Here is a 25807-nt window from a genome sequence, read left to right on the forward strand (position 1 = left end):
AATGTCCTTTGTCTACCTGCGATCCCAGCTTGCCCGCGGCGCGGCTGGGATGGCAGGGCAGGAGCCACCGCAGGTGCCCCGACAGGCTCCGCTGCACGGGAGGCGGCGGCACAGCGGAGCGGGCCGGGCGGGGAGCGGGCAGCGGGCAGCTGCGGCAGCAGCCCCCGGCGCCCAGGGCCTGGTGCCTCCCGCCAGAATCCTTTCACAGCCCAAACCAAACGGGTTCGGCATGGCAGAGGCGGGCGGGCAGCACCTGCCCGCTCCCCCACCGCATGCCGCAGCCCTGCCCTCCTTGGGCGCACTGGCGGCGGGCGGTCCATGCCGAGGAGCGACCCACAAGAGCCAGAGCCGACCCGCCACCGCCCCTCGGCCGGCGCTTATTCATCCTCCCCGGAACGCCCGCCGGCCGCCGCCGGCCGCGGCAGGTGGGGCAGGTCTGCGGCGCGGGGGTCGCTGGGACGCGTAGTTCTTTGGGGCGGGCTGCGGCGGCGCCAGGCGGCGGCGCGGACTACAAGCCCCAGGGCGGCCCGCGGGGCCCGCACCGCGCGCGGGGCGGTGGCGGTGGCGGCGGGAGGTGGTTCCTGGCAGCGCGGCCCCGCGGCTCTCGCCGCTCCCGGGGGCGGCCGAGCGGAAACCCGCCCCCAGCCGCCCGGCATCCAGCAGGGCGACGGCCGCGGCCAGGGCGAGAGGGATGCGCCTCGCCCTGTCCGACGGCGGCGAGCAGCGGCCGCCCTCACTTAGCAATTAGCCCGTCCCCAGTCCCCCCTCGGCAAGCACTATCCCATGAACGCCGACCCGCCGCTGGCAGCAGCGGCCGACGGCTTCTCCCGCGGTGCTGGCGTGCGGGTCGCTTAAGCCATGGGGAATGGGATGAACAAGGTAACCCCGCTCGTCGTTGTCGCCGTGGGCGAGTGCATGTGCGCGGGCCACGCCGCGGACCGGGGGTGGCTGTCCCTCCCCGCCCGGGGCCGGCGAGCGGGCTGCCGCGGCGCCCCCGCCTTTGTCTCGCCCCTGCGCCGCGGGCACCCGCTCCAGGAACAAAGGCCAGGGCAAGAGGGCTTTTCCCGTCGGGTTTGGGGGTCCCCCGCCTCGGGGCGAGGGCGGAGGGACGGAGACCGCGGCCGCGCCGCTCCCTCGGGGCGCGCCGCCCTCTCCTCCCCAGCCGCAGCGCGGGCGGGCGGGCGAGAGGGGGGCCCTGGTTTCGGTGATGTGCCTGGCCTTCCCCTTGCCGGGCGAAGCGAGGTCCCGGCGGTCGGCGAGAGCCGCCGTGCCCCCAGCCGCGGGGCTTCAGTGCCCTCCCCGTGCCCCCAGCCCCGGGAGCTGCGAGGGGCAGAGCCGGGGCGCGGGGCTGTCAGCGAGCCCGGCCCTGAATCGAGTCACTCGGGCAGAGCTCGCTCCGCTCCCGGGGCGCGGAGCAGCCGCTGGACACGGGCTGTCGGCTGAGGGGCTGGGCCCGCCCGGTGCCGGTGGGACAGGAAAGCGCTCGGCCCCAGTGGAGATCGCAGTGAGGAAGAGGAAGGAAGATGGATCTGCTTTGCAAAGGGTGTTGGCCTTTTGGCAGTAGGGGGCTTATTGTACGCACCGGTTCCCCTGGCATGTCATGGTGGTTACCTAAGGGCCACTGTGATTTTTCTCAGTATCTCCGCCTCTGTTTAAAACCCAGGTTTGAAAGTGTGGTGGTAACTAGCCTTTTATATATAGCTTACTATGAGGAACAGAAGTTGAGTCATCTCCTCTGTCTTACATCCTGCTTTGAGTGCTTTGGGAGTAGCTTTGCTGTGTGCGTGGCCTCTGACAAAGCAGAGGAGAACAGCTAGAAATAGCTCCTCACATTTTGTCCCAGTCTGACATCCTTGCCCCTGGAAGGCAGATTGATGAACATCCAGAGTGCTTAGTGTGCCACTGGAAGGGGAAGCCTTTCCATCCTATGGGTAGAGACACTGAAATAGAAACCTTCGGCAGGGAAAAGATCTGGCTGCTGAGGAATCGAGTTAGTGCGTAGGAGGTAGAACCTCCCTTGGTCCTTTTCTCAGTTTTTGCTTTCAAACTCTGGGAATAATGTTGTGATATTAGCCATTCACTGATAATAGCCTTCTCGAAATGGCCAGTTAGGAAGAAATACAGGTAGAAAAACTCCTTTTAGGCTTCTGGTGTATTTGTAGTATTTTCCTTGGAATGCTTGAAATTATCAGAACATTTAGAGGGATGCAATATGGGATGCTTAAGTTGCAGTCTGGGGAGAAAAAAAGGAAAACTAAAAGGAGAACTCTCATCCCTTCGAAGCTGCATTACATTGTACTGTGTGGGTAGGAATTGGCAATCTGTGACTGGCCAGTTTGGTCATTTTAATTCTCTTAAATGTTGCCCTGACATGTACCACCTGGTGCTTTCAGGACAAACATAACACTTCTGGGATTTTTCTCCCCTTTTTTATAGCTGTATCCAAGAGGTTGAGCTGTTCAGCAGTTTTTGGAAGGGCTGGCTCTTTTAAGGAGACTACAGTCATGTTGTGTACTGGCCATCAGGGTTTGTATTTGTAGGGGTCCCACATATTGGTCTGGAACTTGCCACCTTCTGAGTGTGTCCCTGGATCATCTCTTCCTCCTGATCTTGTGAGTCAGTGAAGCGGGAGGGGCAAGGAGAAGCATGGAGCCATCAGTGCAGATGGAGGTGGTATTTGCTTGTCTCAGTGTAGTCAGTCAATACAAATTGCCTTCATTTCCAGCTGAAGTGTCTTTCTTGTGGTAGAGCTGTATACGGATAGTAGGAAAAAAGAATGGGCTTATTTGATGATGGATTATTTCATTTAAGGAGTCCCTTTGTACAGATGCCAAGGGAAGAGGATTAATGATGGCCTGGAATGGGTGTGGTAAGAAAGAGCTCCAGGGACTGCTGCACCTTCTGGATGCTGATCCTTTCTCAATGGCATGGTCCCCTCTTTATTTTTCTGTCCCATTATACTGATGTATTTCATAGCAAATAGTAATTGCACATGACTATGTGGCCATTAGAGTGATAAGGGCTGGAGGCCTGGCATTGTTTTTAGGTGAGGTTTGTCTTTCTTTGCTAATTTTCTCTGTAAAATTAGCCTGGCCTAGATTTTTTTTTTTTCCTCTAAAGCCCATCCAAGCCTTCTGATATTTCCCAAATTAAATGGAAAGCATTTGTTCATACATACCTTTTTTATTCTGTTCAGAGAAGGAGAATCAGCTTGTGAATGTGCATTGACCTGGCTAGTATTAATTTTCAGTACTTCATTTTTTTTTTCTTGTATTTTTAAGATGTATATATTATAGAATGAGTAATGGGCTCTGACTTAGGAAATTGTCTCAGCAGTCTGATTTGTGTTCATGGTTAATGTCTAACTTTGACTTGTATTCAAAGTTCAAGTTGAAGTCTGTGGTTGAAATGTAGAAAGATGTTTTCCAGGAGCTGAAGTCTAGCGGCTGAGATGGTGACAAGATTTGACTATCTGTGAACAGGATCTTGGTGAAGAGCTCTTCCTGGGGTTTGGTTGTTGTTTAGTGCTGTTAAAGTTAACTGACAGTTATTCATGTAAACTCTTCAGAAGATTCGAGTATTATCTCTACAAAAATGGCAGATAAGCCCTGTTGTAGGAGTGGATTAATAAGAAATTTAAACCAGTGTGGCTAGTTATAGCTGAGGTAGCTAATTTTACGGAAGTCAGAGAAGCTGTGCCAGTTCACGTCAGCAGCAAATTCCCCTCCCTGATGTGTGCCACTCTCGTGTACTACTGGACAAAGGTAGGCTTGTCTTCTCCTTTTGCAGTGCCTGGACATCTCTGAGAAAGCCCCATGGACTTCTCTGGAGTGCCCATCAGTACTGACACAACCAAAAGCAGTGTTAGGCAAGGAGTTAGATGCTTTATTATAAGCAAATATATTATATTTGTTGATATAGGAAACAGCAGCAAAGTAGTCCTTCAAGCCATTTTCCAGAGAGGTGTATTGTCAGAGGGGACTGACAGAAGCAGTAGCAATTGCTGTCTGTTCCAGGGCTTGGCCTTTGTGCAAGGTGGAGAACGTGAGCTGCTCTCATGTCAGGTACAAACTAGGACAGACGTTGGTGTCCTTGTCCCTTGGCTGTGCATTCTTCTACATCGGTTACTTGGTCTGTGGTCATTTTCTCAATGTTTCGGATCATATAAAGAGGCTACTGTTTTTATTCATATAGCAGTGGTTGAGAAGTTCACAACAACAACCACCACCTTATTTTTCTACTCTTCTGACTCCCACCCCTTCTCTCTCACACGCCCCTAGCTGCCATCAGCCTTCATTTTGCACAGCCTGGAGCTGCAGTTACTGAAGGCAGTGTGAGATGACACAGCTGAAAGTTCCCAGCCATAGCCGAGTGCTGAAGTATTAGTCAGCATGACATGAAGATTCACTTCTTTTCAGGTAGCTTTCACCCATAGTAATGTTTCTTGCTTCTAGAATGACTGGTACAACAGGGATAACATCTGTCCTTGGTTGCACGGTGTCCTAATTACCTGTCTATTGTACAGCATTGCTTCCTGATGCACAAATGCAGACTTCTGGATTTTTCCTCCTTTGCCAACAAGAAACCTCATTTTTGCAACCCCCCAGTGTTTCTCACTATCTTTAATTTCTAATGTCAAAGCTTAATGACTGTGAATTGAAATGAGGCTTTTATTCTCTCCTGAGAATGCAAATTTAATGCAGAAATAGTGTCCTGGAGTCTGAAATGCTATAGTCTACAGCAGTAGTGGTGTGATGGAAGATTTGTGCTGCAGATAGGAAATACCAGACAGCTATTTTAAAATACCAGAAAGCTTTTAAATATTTTAAAAATTTTTTATACTGAAGTTGTGGGAGCTCACTGGGGTGATTTCATTAGTGAAATCCATTCATAACTTGAGTCCCTTCTGCTTTAGAACATGATTTTGTTTGCAGAATTTAGCCTCTTTGGCAGTAACTCTTGAGTACTGTCCTATCTGGAACAGCTACAGGCTTCTTTTTCCTAGCCTGGGATGCAGCATTAGAGCTGCACTTCTAGCAGTGTCATCAAGAGTGCTTGAAATACTGAATTTTCCCTTGAAACCATGAGTCTTGTGCACATGGAAGGGGGTAGCAGGATGTTGTAAAGATTCTTTGCCCTACATGATACCCTGGCATTGGAAACTGCCCTGGGCATTTCTGCTGTCTTTGTAAGAATGTTGAATTTGTACAAATGAAGAGGGAAGGAAAAGGGAAAAAGCTGTCTGAGCTTATCTTTGCAAAATGTACAGGTGCCTGTTTGTATGAGACTGAAGAACTGTTTTCTTGATGAACCAGTGCTGTCAATCAGCTCTTAATTTTCAAGCAAGGGTCTGCAAGCAACAAGGTACAGCAAGGGTCCTGGAGAAGCTGTCTTTTTGTATCGGGGGAAGAACTGAGCCCTGTGTTTAGAGCTGGTGTGACACAGCAGGCAGAGAGTGATCAGCCAGCAAAGCCTAAAGGGAGGAATGTTTGCACAAACCAAAGCTGCAAGGAGTGGGAGAGGTGCTGCAGCCTTTCTGTTTCCTGCAAGGCTCGATAAATAACAGCGAACATGATGCTTTGAGCAGATGAAAGCCATGAAGTTAGGGCAGGCCAGAAGCTGTTTTACAGCCTCTTCTGCTGGCCCTGCTAACCTGTGCATGGTGTGCTGGGTCGCCTTTCAGCAGGAAGGCTGCAGTGAAACTGAGTCTGTGGCAATGATCCCTGATGAAAAGTCCTTCATGACTTTTGGGACTTCGTGCTGCCGGATTGAGCTAAAGGGTGGAGTTTTCCCTTTAAATAGCTGTGTCTGAGAGGTTGTTGCTGCTGTTGTGGTGACACCGGGGTGTTGCTAAGGCTATAGGAAATTAGTGCAGATATATCTGTATTGGTAGTATGCTATGCACAGACTGAAGAAAAATGGATTGTATCGTTTCACCATCACAGTTCTGATCTCCTCAGAGGATGTGGGTGTGGGTCAGAGACTTCAGGTGACAGAGAACAAAAATCTTGGCCAGCAGTTCGGTGTGCCTGGCAGGTTTTTGCTGTCTGTACTGCTGTTCCCAAGTTTGGGAGGGTTATGAGAGGGTAGGTGGGGTAGCACTACAGTGTCAGCTGCCTCTGTGTTTGTGCATGCATGTGCCCTCAAGCACATGCTGGTCCTTGGGCAGACCTTGGAACTCCCCAAATACCCGGTACCTGGTACTTGTTATGGAAAGAGACTGGAGTGAAGTTAGAGAACGTCCTGTAACTGACACCTGTGCAGGCATCTGGGAGTGTGGGGTGAATGGGTAGATCCGGGAGAGAAACATGCATTTCACAGACTTTCAGCAGTTCCCTTTCTATGTGAACACACAAGTTGCTGTTTGCAGTGATTTCCTCTAAGAGCTGCACAGTGCTGCAGCCCTGACTTGCATGGCTTTGCACTTCAAAAGCCTCGAAGGATGTCATTTTGCAGGGTTTTGTCCAGCTTCCTTAGCAACTTTAGGCAAATCACCTTTGCTGTGTGAAGTTTCATCATTAGTTCCATGAGGGTAGCTGTTACCCTGCTGGGGGGGGCAGGGGAGGGCTGTGTTGTGTGGCTGCTTTGTAATTTGTAAACTACATTTGCTGTCCTTGGAGAGCCTCCATTAAGTGGAAGATCCCCACTATTAACAACCCCCATCTGCCCAGGAATGCTGTCAAAGCTCAGCATGCCTAGAGCTATCTGGTTTTAGAAGGCTGCAAAAGTTGTCAGCATGTTTTAGATTGCATTTCACAATAGTCTGCTAAAGTAGTATGTTCCATCCTGTATGCAAATTGAACTTTGTCAAATTGTCTTACCACAAGATACCTATATTTGATACTATATTTCTTTCTCACAGATTCTCCCTGGCTTGTTCATTGGCAACTTTAAAGGTAAGATTAGTTTTATTACTATCTCTAGGATTACTTAGCAGGGATCTTAAGGTGTTATTTTGCAGGCACTCAAAATTCTCTGGCATCTCTGTAGCTTTTTAACCCCATCTTGCTTCATGTCTGGATTCACCTGGTAGCACTTCGAGAAGAACTCGTTTGCTCTCTCATCTGTGTGCTGTGCTGCAAGTACTTTGAGAAAAGTAAAATGAATACCATCTCCTTGGAGCATGCTTCAGCTGGAATTCCTAAACATTGGCCTGCCTTAAACGAGTCCCGTGCTTGGCAAGCAAGCCTGTGAGCCAGGCAGATTCTTTGTAAGGCTTAATGCAAGTCCTCCTTATAAGTAAAGGCTTACTATACCTCCTGCTCGTTGCTTTCATTATTTTGGTTATTTATAACAACTGCTAAAGAGTTCTGTTGTCACCGCTTGTGAGACTGATATGTCTGCTGGTTGCAGCCTGACCACTGATACTCACACTGTCTCTGTTGCAGATGTAAGTTGCTATGGATTTTTTTTTCCTTCATGCATGAGGTTTATTTTTTTGTGCACAGAAAAACAGACACATTTAGAAATCACAGGAAACCTTATGCAGACATCCAAATAAATTGCCTGTTCTCAAAACACTCTCTTAGCAGCAGTTCTGGCTGGCTCTCCCTACTCAGAAGTAAACCAGTTGTGCATGTACAGTTGTTTTGATAGATGTAGACTCCATATTTCCTATGCTTGGGTAAAACAGCAAAGCAGGGCTCACAGGGGCTCCTGCAATAGATATCCTGTCCTTCCTGGGCTGTCTGATACCACACCCAGTCTGTTAAGGCTGGCAACGTCTACGCTGGATTTAGATGCTGCTGCACCTTCTCTCTGCCTCATGCCCACCCTTCCCCCATGCCTCCCCATCCCAAAACCTGTGAGTTCAGTGGTTTTTGCCTGATTTACCTGCTTCTGGGTCTGCTGACCCATACTGTGGATCCAGTGCTTGCTGCCCCTTGGGATGTGGAGCTGATAACTTTGGAAGGCAGCCTGGAGATACCTGTGAGGTTAAAAGCTGCCTTTTGCCACACCATAAACACAAGTACAATGGCTACTGTGTGAGGGAATTAATTGTGCCATGGTAAGGAAAATGAGAGGATAGAGGTGATTTCATGCTGATAATGAAAGGAGAAAAAAGAAAAAATATAGGGAAAAAAAGAAAATAAGGCCAAGGGGGTAGTTTTGAAAGCCCTTTGGATGGACCACCTTTGGATGGTCTGATGACAAAATTAAAACTTGGTCACAGCCTTATTGCTTCCTCTTTTTGTTTTCTTTTCTCTTCCTGAAGTAATTTAGGCAAGAGGTGGAATTGGGAAGATGTTGGATAGTGGAGTCCTTCGGGTTTCAGGTGGGGTGGGCAGGACGGGCCCTGGTAACGTGGCTTCCAATCTGTCCCTCTCACCATGGCCATCCTGCTGGTGAGCCCTTGCCCAGAGGAGTGAAACTCAGCAGGAACATCTGTTTGCTGGTGCAGCTCTGTTTTCAGAGCTGGGGACTTGGCCAGGGTTGCAGAGTGAGTCAGCATCTCTGCCCACGCCAGGCCTGTGGCCTCTCTGTCCCCGTGTGCCTTGGGAGCGGCCCTGGAATGGCAGGGCAGGTCACGCCCGCGCGGAGAGCAGAGGCGTGCAGGTGGAGGTGCTGTGCGTGGAAGTGTTTCTGGGAACCTCGCTGAAAAAGAGACAGAGGGTGTAATGCTTCTGCTTACCTCTGTAAAAGAGAGGAAAGACGAGTTGACTTTAACCCCAGTGTTTGTTTCATGGTGTCTGTTTTTTAAATTAATTAAAACCACAAAAATGTCAGTTTATTTACTGCTATGACCTTTGCTCATACTGCATTTAATCATTACATTCTACCCTCACAAGTACCTGTTATAATCTCAGATAAGCTACCATACCTGGTGAGGAAAAGATGGGTGTTAAGGTACTTCACTGATACAAGAGCTTGCTTTTACAATTGTTACCCTTTTCTGCATTCCTTGTCCTTCAACATCCCCTTGCCTCACTGCTTAGGAGCAGTTGCAGCAAGCTCTCTGTGTGGTGAAGTCATCCCATTTAGGAACAGGTTGTTGGTTAATTACCAGTGTATTTTTCTGGAGGAGTTTGATCCTATGTTCTTGGGGCGTGTTCTGATTTATGAGACTTTTTAAAAAGTGACTAGTGAGCATTAAGACTGCCAGGAAGGGGATCACTGACTGAGAAATACTCAGCAGCATGTGCAGTTGGGATTGGTCAGAGTATCCTGATTTGGGTAGCTGAAATGACTAGCTACTCATAAAGGCAGGGGTTTACAAAATTATTTCCTGTAATGCATTTTTGACCAGTCTCCCATTCTTCAGATTAAGGCTGATAGCTTGAAAGTGAATAAAGTTGCATCTTGTCAGTAAGAGGAGGAAACACTGAATCCCTGGTGTTGTGCATCTTGCCTAGAAACAGGGCTGAGAATTCGAGGCACTGAGTGCCTGAGCTGGGGTGGAGAGGAGGGAGCTTCTCCTGTGGCTGAGTCAGGGGAATGTCTGTAAATCGCTCTGATCTGCCCTCTGGAGGATAGTTTTTCCCCAGTGGCTCCTCAGGGAGCCTGGGCATGCACAGTTTCCAGAGCTAAATCAAAGTACCATCCTACTCACACACCTGTCTCGCTGCTGCATGGGAGACCTCTGGGAACACTGGCAGGCTGGGAAAAGGCACAGTTCTTCCAGATGGGTGCCTTTCTGCTAGGTGAGAGTAGGATGTTTAAGATGTTAAACACTAATTCTGGAGGATTATTGTCTGGAGAAGGAATTCAGGAATTGCTGTGATTGGGGAATTACTATTCACCATTCAGCTATATTTCTGCTTTTAGTCCTAGTAAACTTAAATACAGTCTTCTGTAACAGAGCAGTGCAAATTCTGCATTTGACTGGGAGATAAACAGAGGCCCAGAAACAGCTTGTGAAATGAACCTGTGGCAGAAATGGAGCTAAGCTGTGGAGCTGAGCTTTCTGCTTCTGCTTCATTTGGTGTTGCACAAACCTCTAAGCACATAGACTTGAGAGAGGCTTTAATAATCACCTTAAGGGTCTTTAGGGTAGAAAGTTACATGTAGTGCTGATTATGGAAAGCACTGAAGTATCTTCTGAAATCCCCCTAAGTCGACAGAACTTGAGTATGTCTCTGAAAACCTTTCCTGAATAAGCACAGATCTTGGCATGTGTTCAAGTGCTTTTTATCTTACAGGCTCTATAAGCATGATTCAGCTCATCAGTAGCACATGAAAAGTGTGGTATGCTCCTGAGAGGTTATATTTGAGATTGCACAGCTAGAGGGCAGAAAAATTCAAGAAGAGCCATAGATGTCCATATAAAATACAAGACTGAGTCTGGTCTGAGAGCCCAGAAGGAAACAGCGCTTGGGATTTTTCTGTGAAAGTAAAGGAGTAGTTATTTCTTTGCAAATGGGAGAGGAGGGGGCTAAGAGGGAAAAATGAGGGAAAAGAAAGAGGAAGTTAACCCTTCTTTCTGCCTCTGATTTTAGAAAAGATTGTTTTGTTGTTTGTACCTTACAGATGAAATGCAGTCCTCTCAAAAGACTAGGAATTTATTGTGGGACTGCATGTCCACTTGTCTACTGCACTGGAAACCTGATGGCCCTTGAATATCACCTGTGCTCCCAACAAAAATGGTTGCTTTGTCCTTAAGGGATTGACAGGACAGCCTGGTTCTCTGCACAAATGGAAAAATGAGAGATTCTTAATGGATGCTCAGTTTGCTTCCAAACCAAAAGGTGTGGCACTAGCAGAAACCAGAGACTCAAGAGTGCTTCTACCTTGAATATTAAAGAGCTTGTGTTCTTCCTTGTTTGTAATAATTCAAGGTTTTTTCCATGGAATATTTGGGGGCTTTTTAATTTGAAGGGGAAAGCCACAATATGAGGTTTAATTTCCCCAAAGAGTCCAGTGTTGCTGTGGATGGTCTGGAGAGTCTTGGGGAAGTTTCTGCCCTTCCCCTTACTAAGTGTATAAAAAGGCAATGCCCACCAAGTAGTTCTGCTGTGTTTCTAAAGTCAATTAATTCCTATTCTCATCTGCTTAGTTTTTTTTTTTTAAGTTCTGTTTCCTAAGGCTTTATATCAGGTACTGAAAACAGGACAGGATGGAGATACCATTTCCTTTTTCAGCTTCACCTTTTGAAGGAAGACTATTGGTACTCCATTAAACAGAGTACTGACCTCTTTTCCCCACCTTTCTTGTTCCCTGCAAAGCACCTTCTGAGAGGATGAGATAAAATATATTTTAGAACAAAATATGAAGTGGAGACAGAAGAGGTGGAGTTTTTGTTCATGTACACAGTTTGTGTGTTTGTGTCTGTAACTGCACATAACTGGATTCAGGAACAAAGCTCTCCGGATGGAAAACCGCTCTCAGTAATAGCTCTTAGTGCTCTGAACCACCACACAGGATGTTCTTCTTTGGGTGGCTGTCTCTCTATCTAGCTCTCTCCAAAGCAGAAGAGAAAGTGTAGACAAAAATTTCTTTCTATAATAAAAACAAAAAAATCTGATGATGATGAAATTGTTTCTGTGCATCTGCAGGTTGAGACTTAATATTGTTGTGCATGCTGGGCTGACTTGCCTTTTTGGAGAGGAAGTCCTTACACCCCACCTTGCATTTCTGTGGAGGCACTAAAGTACTGAAGTAAGAGAGGATGGTTGTAGGTACATTTGAGACTTCACCACTGTAGTATTGGAGTTGTTCAGTCATTGATGTGCCTTATCTGCAGTGGTTGGAGCTGTGTTTCTCTTTTGCTGATGGGGATGGAAGCACACTGCACTAGTTGGTTTGCTCCCCATCCAGTAAGGCTTCCCAGAGCTGCAGGGAGACAAAGTCTGAGGCCCCGGTCCCATTTTGATGACTTTGGCATTCCTTTTGTATATAAGCTCTTTGCATGAGTAGAGATGAAGCTTGGAGTCATGGTATGAAACTGAGGGGAAAAAAGCTAAATGTAGGAGGGAGAGAGGAAGACTTCTCCAGTGTGAATTGTGTCATTTTGTGTGAAGAGAGAATTTCCCAAAGGTTTTACTCAAAAGTCCACATCTGCATTAGCTGAGAAGCATTTTGGTGTATGAAACAGAATGTTAGGTAAGCTGTTGTTGAAGAATAATACTGCATTTGAGGCACTCTTTAGAGGATGCACAGGAGGGGTCTGTGATAGGTAGGTTTAATCAATAACATTTGAAAATGGGATGTTTCATACTGTAATTTCAAAATGTGAGCTTGGATGTGCTTGTACAACATTGTGCTACAGCAAGAAGTTAGAATTGCTGTGGTGGTGGTGGTTCTTTTGGTTTTTGGTGGTTCTTTACATAACTTCTAATTTTTATTTTTTTAAATGTTATTTATGGTATGAGACTGTGAGGACAGGATATCTTATTTGTACTGCTGTTTAAATAGCCTTATCTATAGTATCTGTAGAGACTTAAGGCAGGTGCTGGGGAACCAGGGGAATTTCCCCTTTGTAAACTGAAGTTTAGATCCAGATAGTAGCTGGGAAGCTTTTTCTTCTCTGCTTTAATGAACTGAATGCTTATTTCCCAAATATATTAAGGACTTGCTGACTACCCTGTAATGTAGGTCTGGGATGCCATTTCCAGCTTGTTTCTAGGAATACCTGAAATCTCAGTGTATAGTTTTGATTTGCTGAAATTCCTTTAGCCCGAGTCTCTGTTAAGTAAAGAACAAAGGTATTTCACTCTTTTTGAGTTGTACTATGTCCATTAGGCCTTTCAAACTGGTTCAAAGCAGTCAGCATTTAATTTGAAGTATATCTTATTTTAAAGCAGTTTGCTTTGTATGGCAAGACATTTCTTACCATGTTGGTCACACTGATAATTAGAGATTGGGGTCTCATTGTGCTAGGCAACACCATGAGTTCCAACCAGCAGGCTCTGAAGTCTGCCCTTAGTCTTTGTAAGACAGAAAACAGTGATTTTTAGGGGCACTTAGGTTTCTGGGCTTCCAAATCCTTGCCTGCTTGGGCGTTCCCTAAGGAATTGAGACTGTCCTACAAACTGTTAAAAAAATCTGAAGGTCAGGTGGATTAGAGGACATCGCCTGGAAAGCATTAGCATTTCTTCTTTGAAATGTTTTCTCTGATATTTTTAGGAAATTTTATTTGTTTTGTGAAGCTAGGCTTTAATTCTGTTTCAGACAGAATTTGTGTTAATTCTCTCCTGAAGGATTAGGCATCTGTGTTGATCATGCAGGCTTGAGCAGTAGTGAATAAAATCCTTGCAGTTTTGACTCTTTTCTTCATTTTATTAGCTGTAGAGAAGCTTTCATAATTGGATTAGGTTTAAATTGCATTGCTTGTTACTGTGCTCACTTGGATCTTGTCTATGGGGCAGTATTAATTAAATGTCCAGCTCTTTTTTGTGATGTAGAAAAGGCATTGAAACTTAATAGTAGGCGGATAAGACGACCCAAGAGATGCTAATTGAACTCTTGCATGTACATAAAGAACACACAGGTGATGCTATTATTTTTGTACCTAGAGAGAGCCGGTTCGAAACCTTTGTGGTCAGTGCTCTCTTTTTGTGTGCAACCAGGCTAATGTGAAAAGATTGTATGGGCAGGTTTCGAAGGCAGGTGTTCCCATCACAAAACCACTGCTGTACTTACCATGGTGTGCTGTGCCATTCTCAAGCAAAAAGGTCAAAAGTAGATGGGCACAAGCTCACTTTTACCTGTATTGGTGGTTCTTCAGGTCTTTTTTTGACATGCTGATAGTTTAGTATGGGGAAAGTTGCTCACTGATGACAGATTGTCTATTTTACCCTTTTTTCTCATAGAATCAAGCCTATGGTGTTGCTGTATCTAGCATCAAATTTTCAGTCACCTCAGTTCTCTTTCCAGTTTTGAATGTCTGAAACCCCTTGGTTACAGGTCTAGGAACCACCTTTTCACAACTACACTCCCTTGCTGTAGCATTTTGCTTTTTCATACATTCAATATCTTTATCACCTGTCTCTCTTTAAACTTAAAATTATCATTTGTATTGCCTAAATGCACATTTTTCTCTACTGGTTCACAGAAAGTAAGAATCTTGTTATCGTCTTGGATTGTCTGCAGGGACCTCAATTCAAGTGATATGGTTGGCTTCCCTTCTCAGATCTGGATATCACAGGGTCTATTTCCCAAGTGAAAATGTATTCCCTGAAGGGGGATTTGTGGGTAGAGAGGAGGTCAGATATTTCTTGTACAGCTCTGAGTGCGTGTTCAGATGGCCATCACCTGCACATAGGCATGCACAGACTTACATTTCAGATGCAAAATACATGAAACTTCTGACTTGAGAACACATTCCTGAGTCACTTAAGCTTGGTCTTTATATAGTATATAATTTGTTTTGGAGTTAGAAGTGTGTCTTCCCGTTACCCACTCTGATGATGGTGTTCTAGAACAGCTGCATTTGAGGTTTTGCCTGACTTCATGCAGCTTCAAAAGGAAATGTATCAACAATAAGTAACTTTTCAACATGTACAATGGAAATGCTATTTCAAGAGATTAAAAAAATTATCTTCCTTTTTTCCCTCTATCGCAGATGCCCGAGATGTAGAGCAATTGAGTAAGAATAACATTACGCACATTCTTTCAATCCATGACAGTGCCCGCCCTATGCTTGAGGTAAGAGTTGTAAATCCACAGTAAATCCTTCCTTTGCAGTTGACTGTCACAGTCATCTTGGGGTTAATTTTTTGTTCTGTGCAAATGTTTTGAGACTGATTTTCTTGAAAGCTGTAGTTTTGAGATCCAGCCAAAGGTTTTGTTGTTGCTGCTTTATAACAACAAGAAATGTTACTGACAAGGGAAGAGAACTACACTGTCAATCTGTATAACACAATAATGGGATTATGTTAATAATTTAATAGTAAAGGTAAGTTTCCTTCTGTGTGGAGTTTGAGCATCACATAAACAACTTTCCTTCCCCAGTACTAACTCTTCTGTGTACTTGGGCCCCTTCCTTGAATCTTTATGGCAGATGGGTTTGCAGTCCTTTTCTATGTGAAATTGCCTTATTTAGGCTTGGAGTGTGGGAGGAACCAGTGATCCTCACATAATAGATCTAAAATAGCAGGGCATCTGTAGTCTCCAAAACTTTACATAAAGTATTATTCCCATTTTACTGAAGGGAAACTCATCTGAAGACCTGTATTTACTGTGTTGTCTTGAGTAGGGAAGGAGCTGGGAACAGGATGCAGGTCTCCTTTTTTGGAATGCTATGATTTCTTCTTTACACCAGCTTACTTTGGAGGGGAGTCTGCCTGGGCTTTGCCACATCTTAAAATCTGGCTATTTGATTTATGTCAGGAACTATTATCCTCTATAATTTGTTCATTCCTTCCCTGTGTTCTACTTCTCATGAAATGTGGCAAAATCATGGGTAAGGCAGTTGTTGGTGTTAGCCCTCATATACCTCTGGGAATGTCTGCTTTTCTTTTACTTCATGCAAATGTCTCTAGTGATTTCAGTCCTTAAACTACAGAATTTCTACTTCTCCCAGGCAAGTCAATAGGTAAGCCAAACAAGAGGTGTTCCCAGTAGTCACAATCAACCCCAATAATAATTAATGGTAATGGGGAACTCTGGGTTGACCTTGAATTTATAAATGTGCTGAAGCAGATTTATAAAGGTACTTCATAAAATAAAACGTGCTTTAGCTGTTGACTTTGTTACACTGTCCACTTGACTTGTGTTGTGAAGTCTGAAACAGACTGAATTTCAAGAGTGCTCTTAGTTGAAGAGATAAACATTTTTGCTGAGTGAAGGAGATGTCATGTTGCCTCTAGAGTGCTGGTCTTTAAAATGAGTGGAATTTTCTTTTGTTTTATCATGATTAGAAAACTAGGAAGGCTGATTATGGTATTATCAGCTGCAGCCTCAGGCCAGTGCTTCTGGTGGTGGTGGTGGTAGTTTTGGCAGCCCACACACCACCTCCTTGCTTGAGGTGGTGCATCTGTTTGTGAGGCTGCATGGTAAATAGCACTGGGAGCTTTTGTGGTTTAAACATAACCAGGTCACCATTTCTTCCTTTAGTTACCACCACTAACGACATGAAGGATTATGTTTACCCAGATCTTTTCCCAATCTGGTTCACAGCAGTGTCTCAAAAGTAACAGTGGCACATGAACGAACATGTGAACAACGTGACTGGTTGAGGATGGACTTGCTTTCATCAGCCCTGCTTCCAACTGTGCCTTCGATTTTCTCTGCATACACTATAGTTCCTTTAAAACTCCTCCCCAGTTCCTAAAGTGGTGTAAGGATTTCAAATTCCATTTGTTTGGGAGCTGAGCTAATTTTGATTACTTTATCAGTCACAGTCTTACTGTGGTGATTGTTTGCAACTGAGTGCTTCTGTTTAGGAGCAAGAGCCTTAAAAACTTCTGTTAGGTTTGGTTACTTCCTTTGCTATTTACATCCATGCCAGGTTTTGGGGGGGGGTTGTTTACAGCTTGGGGATTGTTCTCATGTCCACTGAAATCAAATTGGAATGTTTTCCCTATGTGTATCCCTCATCACCTTTCTCCCCAAATTTCACTCAATAGAAAGTGATTACTTTTGTGTTTAGAAATCATCTGATATTATTCAGACTTCTAAACACATGATTGCAGTGATAAGGGAATATCTTTCCCCTGAGATTCGCTGTTTCATTTGTATGCATTTATGTGAATGCTGATCACCTGTAAAAAGCTGCCTTTGCTTCTGCAGTAGTTGCCTTTGTCTTTAAGAATATTTTTTCTCCAGTATTCCCTAGTCCTGTAGGAGATGTAGGAACCTGTAGGAAATTCTACAAATAATTAATTAGACAAAGCTTTCTGTGCACTCTAAGGAAGGTAAGTGTTTTTAGACAATGAAAAGCCAGTACTGTTTTAATAGCATGTTATCAAAGAGAATTTGGGCTTTTCTGCCTGTGTATGAAACAAAGAATATGCATGCATACTTTAGCTCTCAGAAGTCACAAATTAACCACGTCTTGCTTGTCCGATTTTGAAGTTTCATCACTGTTTTGGTGCAATAGTACCTCTGAATTAAGCACTTAAAGTCGTGTATCGGAAGTACTGATTCTATACACAGCTGGTCTTGTGGGTAGAGAATGAAAATGCCCAATCTCTCTTTGTCATTCATAGTCAAGAATGCAATACCGAAGATATGGAAACAAACATCAGTCTTTGTGGTGAACACCAACTTGCTACAGGCTGTAAAACTGTTTTTTCTACTGTAGTAACTCAAGGCATTGTCCCTCTCCGAGGTGTTACAGGCTGTTTTTACCTAGTTGTTTGAAATGCTTACAGTACCTTTTAAAAAGTATGCTTTAGTGTGTGACTTAGGTTTTTGGTATAGGTTGCTTCAGTTCCTTGTAAGTTAGTAAGCTGTTAGAAAATGATTGACGAGTTTCACAACAAAGTATTTTATTGGTTTAGGTTACATGTGCCTACTGAGATATACTTAAAAAAAGTTTTCTTATAGAAATTCGGTTTTGGACATTATCTCAATCACCATTTACAAACCCTTATGGATGTCTGATTCATGGTGGCTCATAATCAAAGTCTAGAAAGTCATGAGTGCTTTCAAGCTGGAATAACAGGAAAAAGTAGGTATAAAATTAGTCGGATTCTAAGACTTCTTACACCTTTAGGCATGGCTAGCTTGCATTAAATGCAAGACAGAGAATTTTTTGTAAGACATCAAGTGATTTACACTGGAAAAATTTGCCAAAATTTGGCCTGAACTATCTTGCCATATTGCCCTTTAGTTCTTTTTGTATAAACTGCTTCAAATAAGTTTTTCCTCTAATAAAACTAACTTTGAAATATATTCAGAGAGCATTCTAAGGCTATTGTTCCAACAAAGTGCACCATTATTATACAGGATCTTAACCAATTTGGTGAGAGTTTTGTATTTTAAAGATGCATGTTTATAGCTTCTGTGATACAAATATCTGTCTCATGGAAATCCCTATGGGTAAGCAGGTAGCATGTCCAAGAGGAAGGGTGTGCATGCCGTATGGAACCAGGTTTGTTATTTCAGATGAAATGAGTGAGAGCAGTGTCCAGCAGCACCATGTGTGCTCCCTTAGATGCACAGGGGCAGCAGCCTTGGTGAATCAAGTTGTCTCCTCCAGAGCACTTTGGATGGCTGCCCATGGGACACTCACAGATGTTTTATAAATCCACATAAGAGCCATGAACAGAGGAGAATAATTAGATTTCTTGCCACCTGCTTTTTCTATTCTATTTCTCCATTAGTTTAGGTTTAAAAATTTCTATTCAGAATATGAGACACTAAAACGTAGATGGGGAAACATGTCTCCAAGTGTGCTTTAGATAATAATAGGTCTGGCAGTGACCTGTAGGATCCATCCAACAGGTCATCTTGTGTCTGGACTTCTGTAAGGCCTTTAACATGGTACTCTGCAATGTTCTTCTCTAAACTGGAGAGATGAATGTGATGGCTGGACTGTCTGGGTGAGGAATTGGTTTTATGGTCACATCCAGAGGGTCAATAGCTCAATGTCCAGTGGTGAGTGGTGCCCTTCAGGGGTCTGTATTGGAACCACTGCTGTTTAATGTCTTCATCAATGACATAGATAGAGGGATTGAGTGCACCCTCAGCACATTTACAGATGACAAAACAAAAATTTTTGTTCTAGTTGCTCAAATTAAGGTATATAAAGGTAAATCTTGTTAATCTTAACAGAAGAATATGGTTGCAGGTCCGTTGAGGTTTTGTCTCTGGATTTTCCAGGTGTTTAACACTCTTCTGGGAGATGAATGTAGGCCCAAACTAAATAGACTGTTGATGTGGGTGTTGATGTGGATTGTGCAGCAACTTGAAAACAGCTTCATCTCATTCTGGAAAGTGTAGGCTGTGGTGGACAGTCATGTCCAAGCAGCTGAACTTACCAGCATCCTTATTCATTCTCTCCCTATTCCTCCCCATGGCTGCAGGTTTAAATGCTGGTAGAAGGAAGAATGCTTCCTATGCTGCATTGGGCAGTGGTTGCTGTTTGCAAAGCAGGAAGGAGGACAGCGTGAGTTCTGGGAGAGGGAAGAGGACTGAGTTGTTCTTGTCAAGCAGGTGCTCAGACCCTGACCCAGAGAGGTGTCATCCCCAAAGAGAGGCAGGGATGGATAGGCATTATATGGGTCCCTATGTGGAAAGTCCACATCAGGACTGCCTGTCATTGTGGCTGGCAAATGACATGTCACAGATTCAGACTGGAAGTAAGCAGGACTTTGAGCCTGCGGGTTAGTAATTGCTGGAATATATTTCCAGAGGTAGAGGTGGGTTTTCTCATATGCTCCATTTTTGTGTGGAAGTTGATTCAGGTAAGGCTAGGTTATAGTGGTCGTTAAGTTTTGCAGTTCAGAGCCAGAGCATTTCACAGTCCTCAGTCTGTCTGAGACACTTTGAGGTGCCAGTTGTGGTGACTGTTGTGAGCATTGCAGGCACCTGTCCGTCAGTCAGGAGATGGACTGAAACCAGCAGCTTCTCTCTTACAGTCCACCACACATTTGTCAGTTACCAGTAATTTTGCTGCTGCTCTTGACCTGCACCAGAGGTTTGATTTAATAAATATATGAATCCCATTACCAGTTGCCTGTGATTGTGGGGTCCTTTGGCATTAATTGATTTAGCATTATCATTGCCAGATTTACTCCTGCTGTGTCACAGGAAGCTTTGATGCTGCAGTCATCTGGTAGATATCATAATGATCACAGTAATGTAGATTTTAAATCAACAAGAGTTCATGTGGGCATGCCCGTACTGTCCCTTGCCACAGAAGTTCTCAGTTGTTCACTCAGTCAATGAAGAACTGCATTAAGAGCAGCTTTTTGCATGTGTGCTGCCTCTGTATGCATGTCAGTTTTCTTTCTTTGTTTTCTGTGGCTTCAGAATATTTCTTAGGTTTTTATTTTCAGTATGTTGATTTTTTCCCCCTAATTCTGCAGAGTTAGCCATGGCACCCTGAGAGGACAGTTATCTATTTTTCCTTTATGTTCTGATGCCCTTAACAATATCGTCTTAATCTGGTACGTGGTGTCTCCAGACCAGTGGTTTTCCCCTCTTTTCCTGAATATGACTACCTAAATAAATGTTGATATGGTGGGTGGGTGGAGGGATGGGGAACACAGAGAAAAGCTGGTTGCTGACTGAACTACTGTGTGTGGTTTTCAGCACCACAATATAAAACAGACATTGAGCTGTTGGAGAGTGTCCAAAGAAGGGTCATGAGGATGGTGAAGGGCTTTGAGGGAAAGCCTTATGAGGAATAGCTGAGGTCACTTGTTCTGTTCAGCCTGGAGAAGGGGAGACGCAGGGCCCTGAGACCTCATGTGGCCTTCAGCATCCTCACAAGGGGAAGTAGAGGTGCAAGTACTGATCTCTTCACTCTCATGACCAGGACTTAAGGAAACAGCATGAAGCTGAGCCAGGGTAGGTTTAGGTTGGTTTTCAGGAAAAAGTTTTTCAACCAGAGGGTAGTTGGGCACTGGAACAGGATCCCCAGGGAAGTGGGCACAGTACCAAACTTGTCAGAGTTCAATAAGTGTTTGGGCAACATTCACAGGGAACATGATGTAACTCTTGGGGTGTCCTTTGGAGGGCTGGGAGGTGAACTGAATGATCCTGATTGGTCTCTTCCAACTTGGAACAATCTATGATTTTATAATCTCTTTTGTCCAGTCTATCAGCTTATGCAGCCAGCACAATTTAAATGAACTGTGTCTTTGGAAATAAAGAACTTCTCAGACAAGTTTTCTTACAAAGAATTTTAGATACATTTTTCCTTTCAAATTCTAAAATTTTTATCCTAATAGAAAGAGGGTTTCATAGATTTAGTCTGAAGGGGAACTGAAAGGTAACAACAGTTAAAAAGCTCTGTGATGATCTTTTAGAAAAATCTTTCATACTCCCTGAGTAAACAGTCAAATGCATTAATAGAGTACAGGCAATGAAAAGATGCTGTAACTGGAACAGAATCAGTAAGTGTGAGGAATAGAAATTGTGGAAAAATAAGGATGCTGTGGAGAAGATGTATAACTTCTCTGCACCAGATTAATCACTGCCGAATGCTGTGATATACCTGTTATATGTGGTATTAAGGATGAGAAGCATGCAACTGGGGAAATCACAAGAGGAAGTGCTGAATAAAGATTATGAATGAAAAATAAAGTGTACAACTGGCTGCTAAATTCAGACCTTTGGAAGAAAGCGAGGAGCTAAATGACTGAACACCTATCAAAACCTGAGAAATGTTTATAAGATCAAATGGTCATAGCCTGAAGACATGGTATAGATAATGGATTCATACCAGCTTGCATTAAGATATGGAATCTTGCTTCATATTTTTCAAGCCTGGCTGTATGGTGTAAGTCTTAATGCAGTTTTAGCTGAGCTTGATAATCTTGCATGTTTACCCATGATCTTTAGACTATACATGCTTTTTTTTGAGAAAGCAAAGTCAGATATTTTAGAAGAACTGAACTGACAGCTCTGGCACAATGCAAGTAATCTGGTTAGCAAAGTTTGTGGATTGCATTTTTGCAGCTATTTAGGTTCTGACTATAGAAACCTATAATATCTGCTGTTAGCACTTAATGTGATAACTTTGGCCTTATCCTTTAAGTTTTCTAATTCTTTCCTTCTATTACAAGTTTGGGGAAACATCTTTCTCTCATGGCTGCACTTTCTAGATTGAGTTAATATTTTTATGTGTATGTATAATAGGAATTACCCCTAAAAAAAATTACTATGTTATGCCCCCAGTTTTCCCAGCTGATAACTTTGGAAGTGCTGAAAGTTGCTTTAGTGATTTGATTCAGAGAATGGACTCAAAGGCATATCACTGCTTAACATTAACTAACTAAAAAGGGAAATACTGGGAAACCAATCAGCTGTATTTTTTTTTTTTATTTAAACTGAACACAAAACATCGACTTAGGTTTATTCTGGAGAGATGCTGCTCAGGAAGTGAAAACAAGCTAATCTGTTAAAATTGTATTGCACTATTGGATAGCATGCAGAAGTCTTGAACTGTAAAAGGCCTTTCATATATGAAAATTGCACCTTGATGGCATGACAATTGAAGGCCCTGCTGAGTATCACTAGGCAGCATGTGCGGGCTCTGTTGTCATTGAGATCCAGCCCAGACACTTACAGGAACTGTTACAGGAGATGGCAAGACAGCCTTCAAAATTAGAGGTGCTACTATCATATAGAAAGGTCATGGTTGTTGTATAAAGACCAGCTCTGCAACTAATAATTTAGTCAAGTTGCACTGTTGCATTTCTATCTGTGGAGCTAAACTCATATATCACCAGTGTTAGAAGCTGTTGGTTTTCAGCCATTGTGTTAACTTCAAGAGAAAGTGTACAAGCACTTCTTCTAACAAAAAATCTTAACTTTCTTCGGTGATGTTTCACTGTCTTTTCATGGTAAGGGTTTCCCCTCATGAGGTGTTTCAGAAGACCATGCTGAGCAAAACAGCTACCATTTTTCTTTCAGGTGTAGCAGCACCAGATGATTCTAGTTTGAAGTAATGCCCTGTCTGGGACATTGATTCTGCTTGAAGTTGGGAACTCTCACTAATTTTTCAAATATTACCCCAGTAGCCCACTAAGAAGCCACCAACAGACAAAGCAGCTTTTAAAGTGTTCCAGGCCAGGCCTTCATGATGGGGTACCCCTGGCAGAGGCTGCTCTGGTGAGGCACTAAATTAGTTCACAGTTTGACTTGCTCATCACACGTGAGCTGTGTCGAGGGAAGCATGTTCCTGTCATGGCAGGTGGCAGGGAGGAGAGGATGAGGACTGCTTGGAACTTTCAATGGTGAACTGTTTGCATGAGGGATGTTGAGACCAGTAAATGTCTGATGTTTCTGATTGCTTGGTTATGGTGTTAGTGCTCTGACCTGCCTCTGCAGAGGACGTGATGTGCGAACCCACGGTTCTAATCACAGAATCATAGAATGGTTTGGGTTGAAAGGGACCTTAAAGATCATCTAGTTCCAACCCCCCTGCTATGGATGGGCAGGAACACTTTCCACTAGACCATCCAATCTGGCCTTAAACATTTCTAGGAATGGTGAATCCACAACTTCTCTGGGTAACCTGCTCTAATTTCTCATCACCCTCACAGTAAAGAATTTATTTCTAGTATCTAATCTAAACTTGGTGTCTCTCAGATTGCACCCATTGCCCTTTGTCCTGTCACTATGTGCCCTTGTAAAAGGTACAGTGAGCTTATTCCAGAGGTATAGTGATCGTGTTCCAGCATTCCCTTAAAGAAAGAGGCAGTCGAGATATATTGTTTTATTTTAGCACTCAGGGACCCTGTTGAGGGTTCAGGGATAAGTGTGATTGGTAGTGCTCAGATATGCCCTGACATGCCTGGGAGCTTGAATAAATCACGTAGTCAAGGCAGACTAACAAAGTCCTTCCTCTCAGCTGAAGTCCCGTAAATACTCTTGTGTGTCCTGAAGGAGAAAAACCACAATTGAATGCAATGTCTTTAGTATTTTCTCCCACTCTGCAGTCTTTCATGAGACAGGTTAGAACGAGAATTCAGGGTTAGAATTAGAAATAATAACCACATCTCTGTGCAATTAAAACAAAATCCTTACATTTTCAACATTTGCCTCTTAATTTTAGAGAGAAGAGATGGGGAAGGAGGGTTTTAACAGGACACTTTCTATTTGTGATTGGCGCATTCCAGCCTTAAGGAGCTTTTCAGAAGTGTCACTTTTACTTCCTAAAACTGTGCAACCAGCATTGTAAAACACTCTGACATTGTATTATTCCTGAGAGCAAGAATGCAGTGTATGAATTCTATTGCAGAAGCATCCCATTTGCTGCTGTTCATATTGTTCATGTAATTGCAATTTTGTTTATAATATTTTTCAAAGCCAAACCTGAGTGTGTTGTTCACTCAAGTCAATTAGTGGTTATCCTTGGCTGAAACACAAATGCATTTTCTGTGAGTCATTAATAAAATCAGCACTAATGGTGATTGCTACAGAAAGTAACTGAAAGGACAAACAAACGGTTGAACGGTTTTCAGTTTAGCAGGTTCAGTTTGGTGCATTACTGGACTAAACCCTTTATAAACTCTCGTTGGTTTGGCTTGAGGAAGCTTTGTGCCGGCTGTTTCCCACTTTAGCTTTTTTGCTGAAATGCCCCTAAACAAAAATAAGTCCTCTTGTCCTCATCTGTTGATGTGACGACTCAAATTAACACATGGTTTTTGACTAACCTGAAAGAACTTGCCAGGTGCTGGAGGTTTTCTATTTGCATCTTGGTTCACAAATATAAATTTAGAGTTTTATGTTTAAAAAAAATATTCTTGGAAATCGTTGATGGTATCTTTACATACATTTAAATAGAGAACTGTAATGACAAAAATACAATACTGCTCTTTTCGAACTTTTTTTTTACAGACCCTTCCCCCTACCCTTTGCCCTTGGAGAGCAGAAATTTTGTAATTTGAGGTTCTTTCTCCCTCTCCTCAACTTTTAAAATCTGACACTCTAGACTCAGGCTTTCAGTGCTAACTAGAACCTCAGAAATGTATGCACAGCAGCGGCAAAGATGATATTCTGAAAAACGTCTGTAAAAACATTAGTTGGAAAACCCACTGAACATGAAATAATGAGTAGCATTTTTAGTCCTTCTTATTCTTGTGCAAGCTGTTTTGCGAGTACTCATGTAAGAACCACTGGACAGTTTCCTTTCACATATAAAACATATATTAGTATAATTAAGATGTAATCAAACTGATTGTCATTCTCAATGATTTCAGAATATCTTTGATCATTGCAAAGGAGCAGCCGTCTGTATAGGTGCTGCATTTGTCTTACAGCACTTTTTACACTTTGTTCTCTTCAGAGCCAAAATCATTCTTGGTATTGTACAATTGAATTTGTGTGTGCTCTGCAAAGGTCCTGTTTTCAGTCATTGACCCATTAGTTGACATTTGGCACTTAGAGATATGTCATTCTGCTACTGCAGAATTCTACAAGTTCTTCCAAAAAACCCCAAATGCCAGTTTTTACAAGTTTAGTTAAAATGAAGTTTTTAAAATAAGATTTTGTTTAAGTAGAATAGAAACAGAGTTTTCTCTATACTGGACTGTTGTGTTCCTGAGCACTGAATGAAATACTGGATTTAATAGCAAATATGTAATCCCTTTTTAAAAAGCTAATGATATTGGGAAAGTCTTGTCCTTTAGTCTTACAGACTTTTCCAAATGTGACGTAACTGTTTCCAACCCTAGTAGATCAACCTCTAAAATAATTAGGAATTTGAATATTGGCAGAATTCCATTAATACATTATTGACTGTAGTGTAAAGCTTCTGCATATATATGTGTGCACCTGAAATCTGGTTTAATCTCTTGATATTCACTGCAGTAGAACTGCTTATTAATTCTAGAATCTGTGATGAAAGTGTTTTTGTTTCTCAAATAACAGTGAATTTTTGAAATTTTACTTAACTCTCCCTTGTTTCAGCTTTGACAATCTTGAAATCTGAATGCTTGCCATAGTTTTGTTAGCTCTCACTACATCGGTTTAACTGCAGCACTCAGTTTCAGGGCCTGTGAGAGAAATCTAGTTTTGGTGGTTACTCTGCTGAAACAGAAAACAAAAAAGTAAATTATATTTTTTTTTACTGATTTTTTTGGGGACAATGATAACAGGTTAAATAACCAAAAGAAATGGAAGCACTGCTTTTATTTGATGGAGGCATTGGTTAGGATCACCATGTAAGCAATAAGCAAAAAGTCTGATGTGTGTATGTTGGGAGGTAGGGGTGTTTGGTGATAAAGGTGATTGATGGAGAAAGGAAAGT

At 43.3% G+C, this 25807-nt stretch overlaps 1 protein-coding gene across 4 annotated transcripts in view; it reads left to right on the forward strand.

Moving 5' to 3' along the window:
- Positions 1 to 405: 405 nt before the first annotated feature.
- The window catches only part of DUSP22 (dual specificity phosphatase 22), a 42758-nt gene continuing 17356 nt past the window's right edge, over positions 406 to 25807 (forward strand). Inside the window, exons 1-3 of one of the 4 annotated variants that reach the window (XM_064426103.1) lie at positions 406 to 425; positions 6863 to 6896; positions 14501 to 14583. In XM_064426103.1, the coding sequence (XP_064282173.1) occupies positions 14575 to 14583 (9 nt within the window). In that variant the 5' untranslated portion in view covers positions 406 to 425; positions 6863 to 6896; positions 14501 to 14574. Of the gene's footprint in view, positions 426 to 561; positions 880 to 3621; positions 3765 to 6862; positions 6897 to 14500; positions 14584 to 24069; positions 24230 to 25807 lie in introns of those variants that run through there. The other 3 variants (XM_064426098.1, XM_064426125.1, XM_064426113.1) reach the window with 3 other exon arrangements.

Source organism: Passer domesticus, chromosome 1 (assembly GCF_036417665.1).
Source record: "Passer domesticus isolate bPasDom1 chromosome 1, bPasDom1.hap1, whole genome shotgun sequence".
Lineage (NCBI taxonomy): Eukaryota > Metazoa > Chordata > Aves > Passeriformes > Passeridae > Passer > Passer domesticus.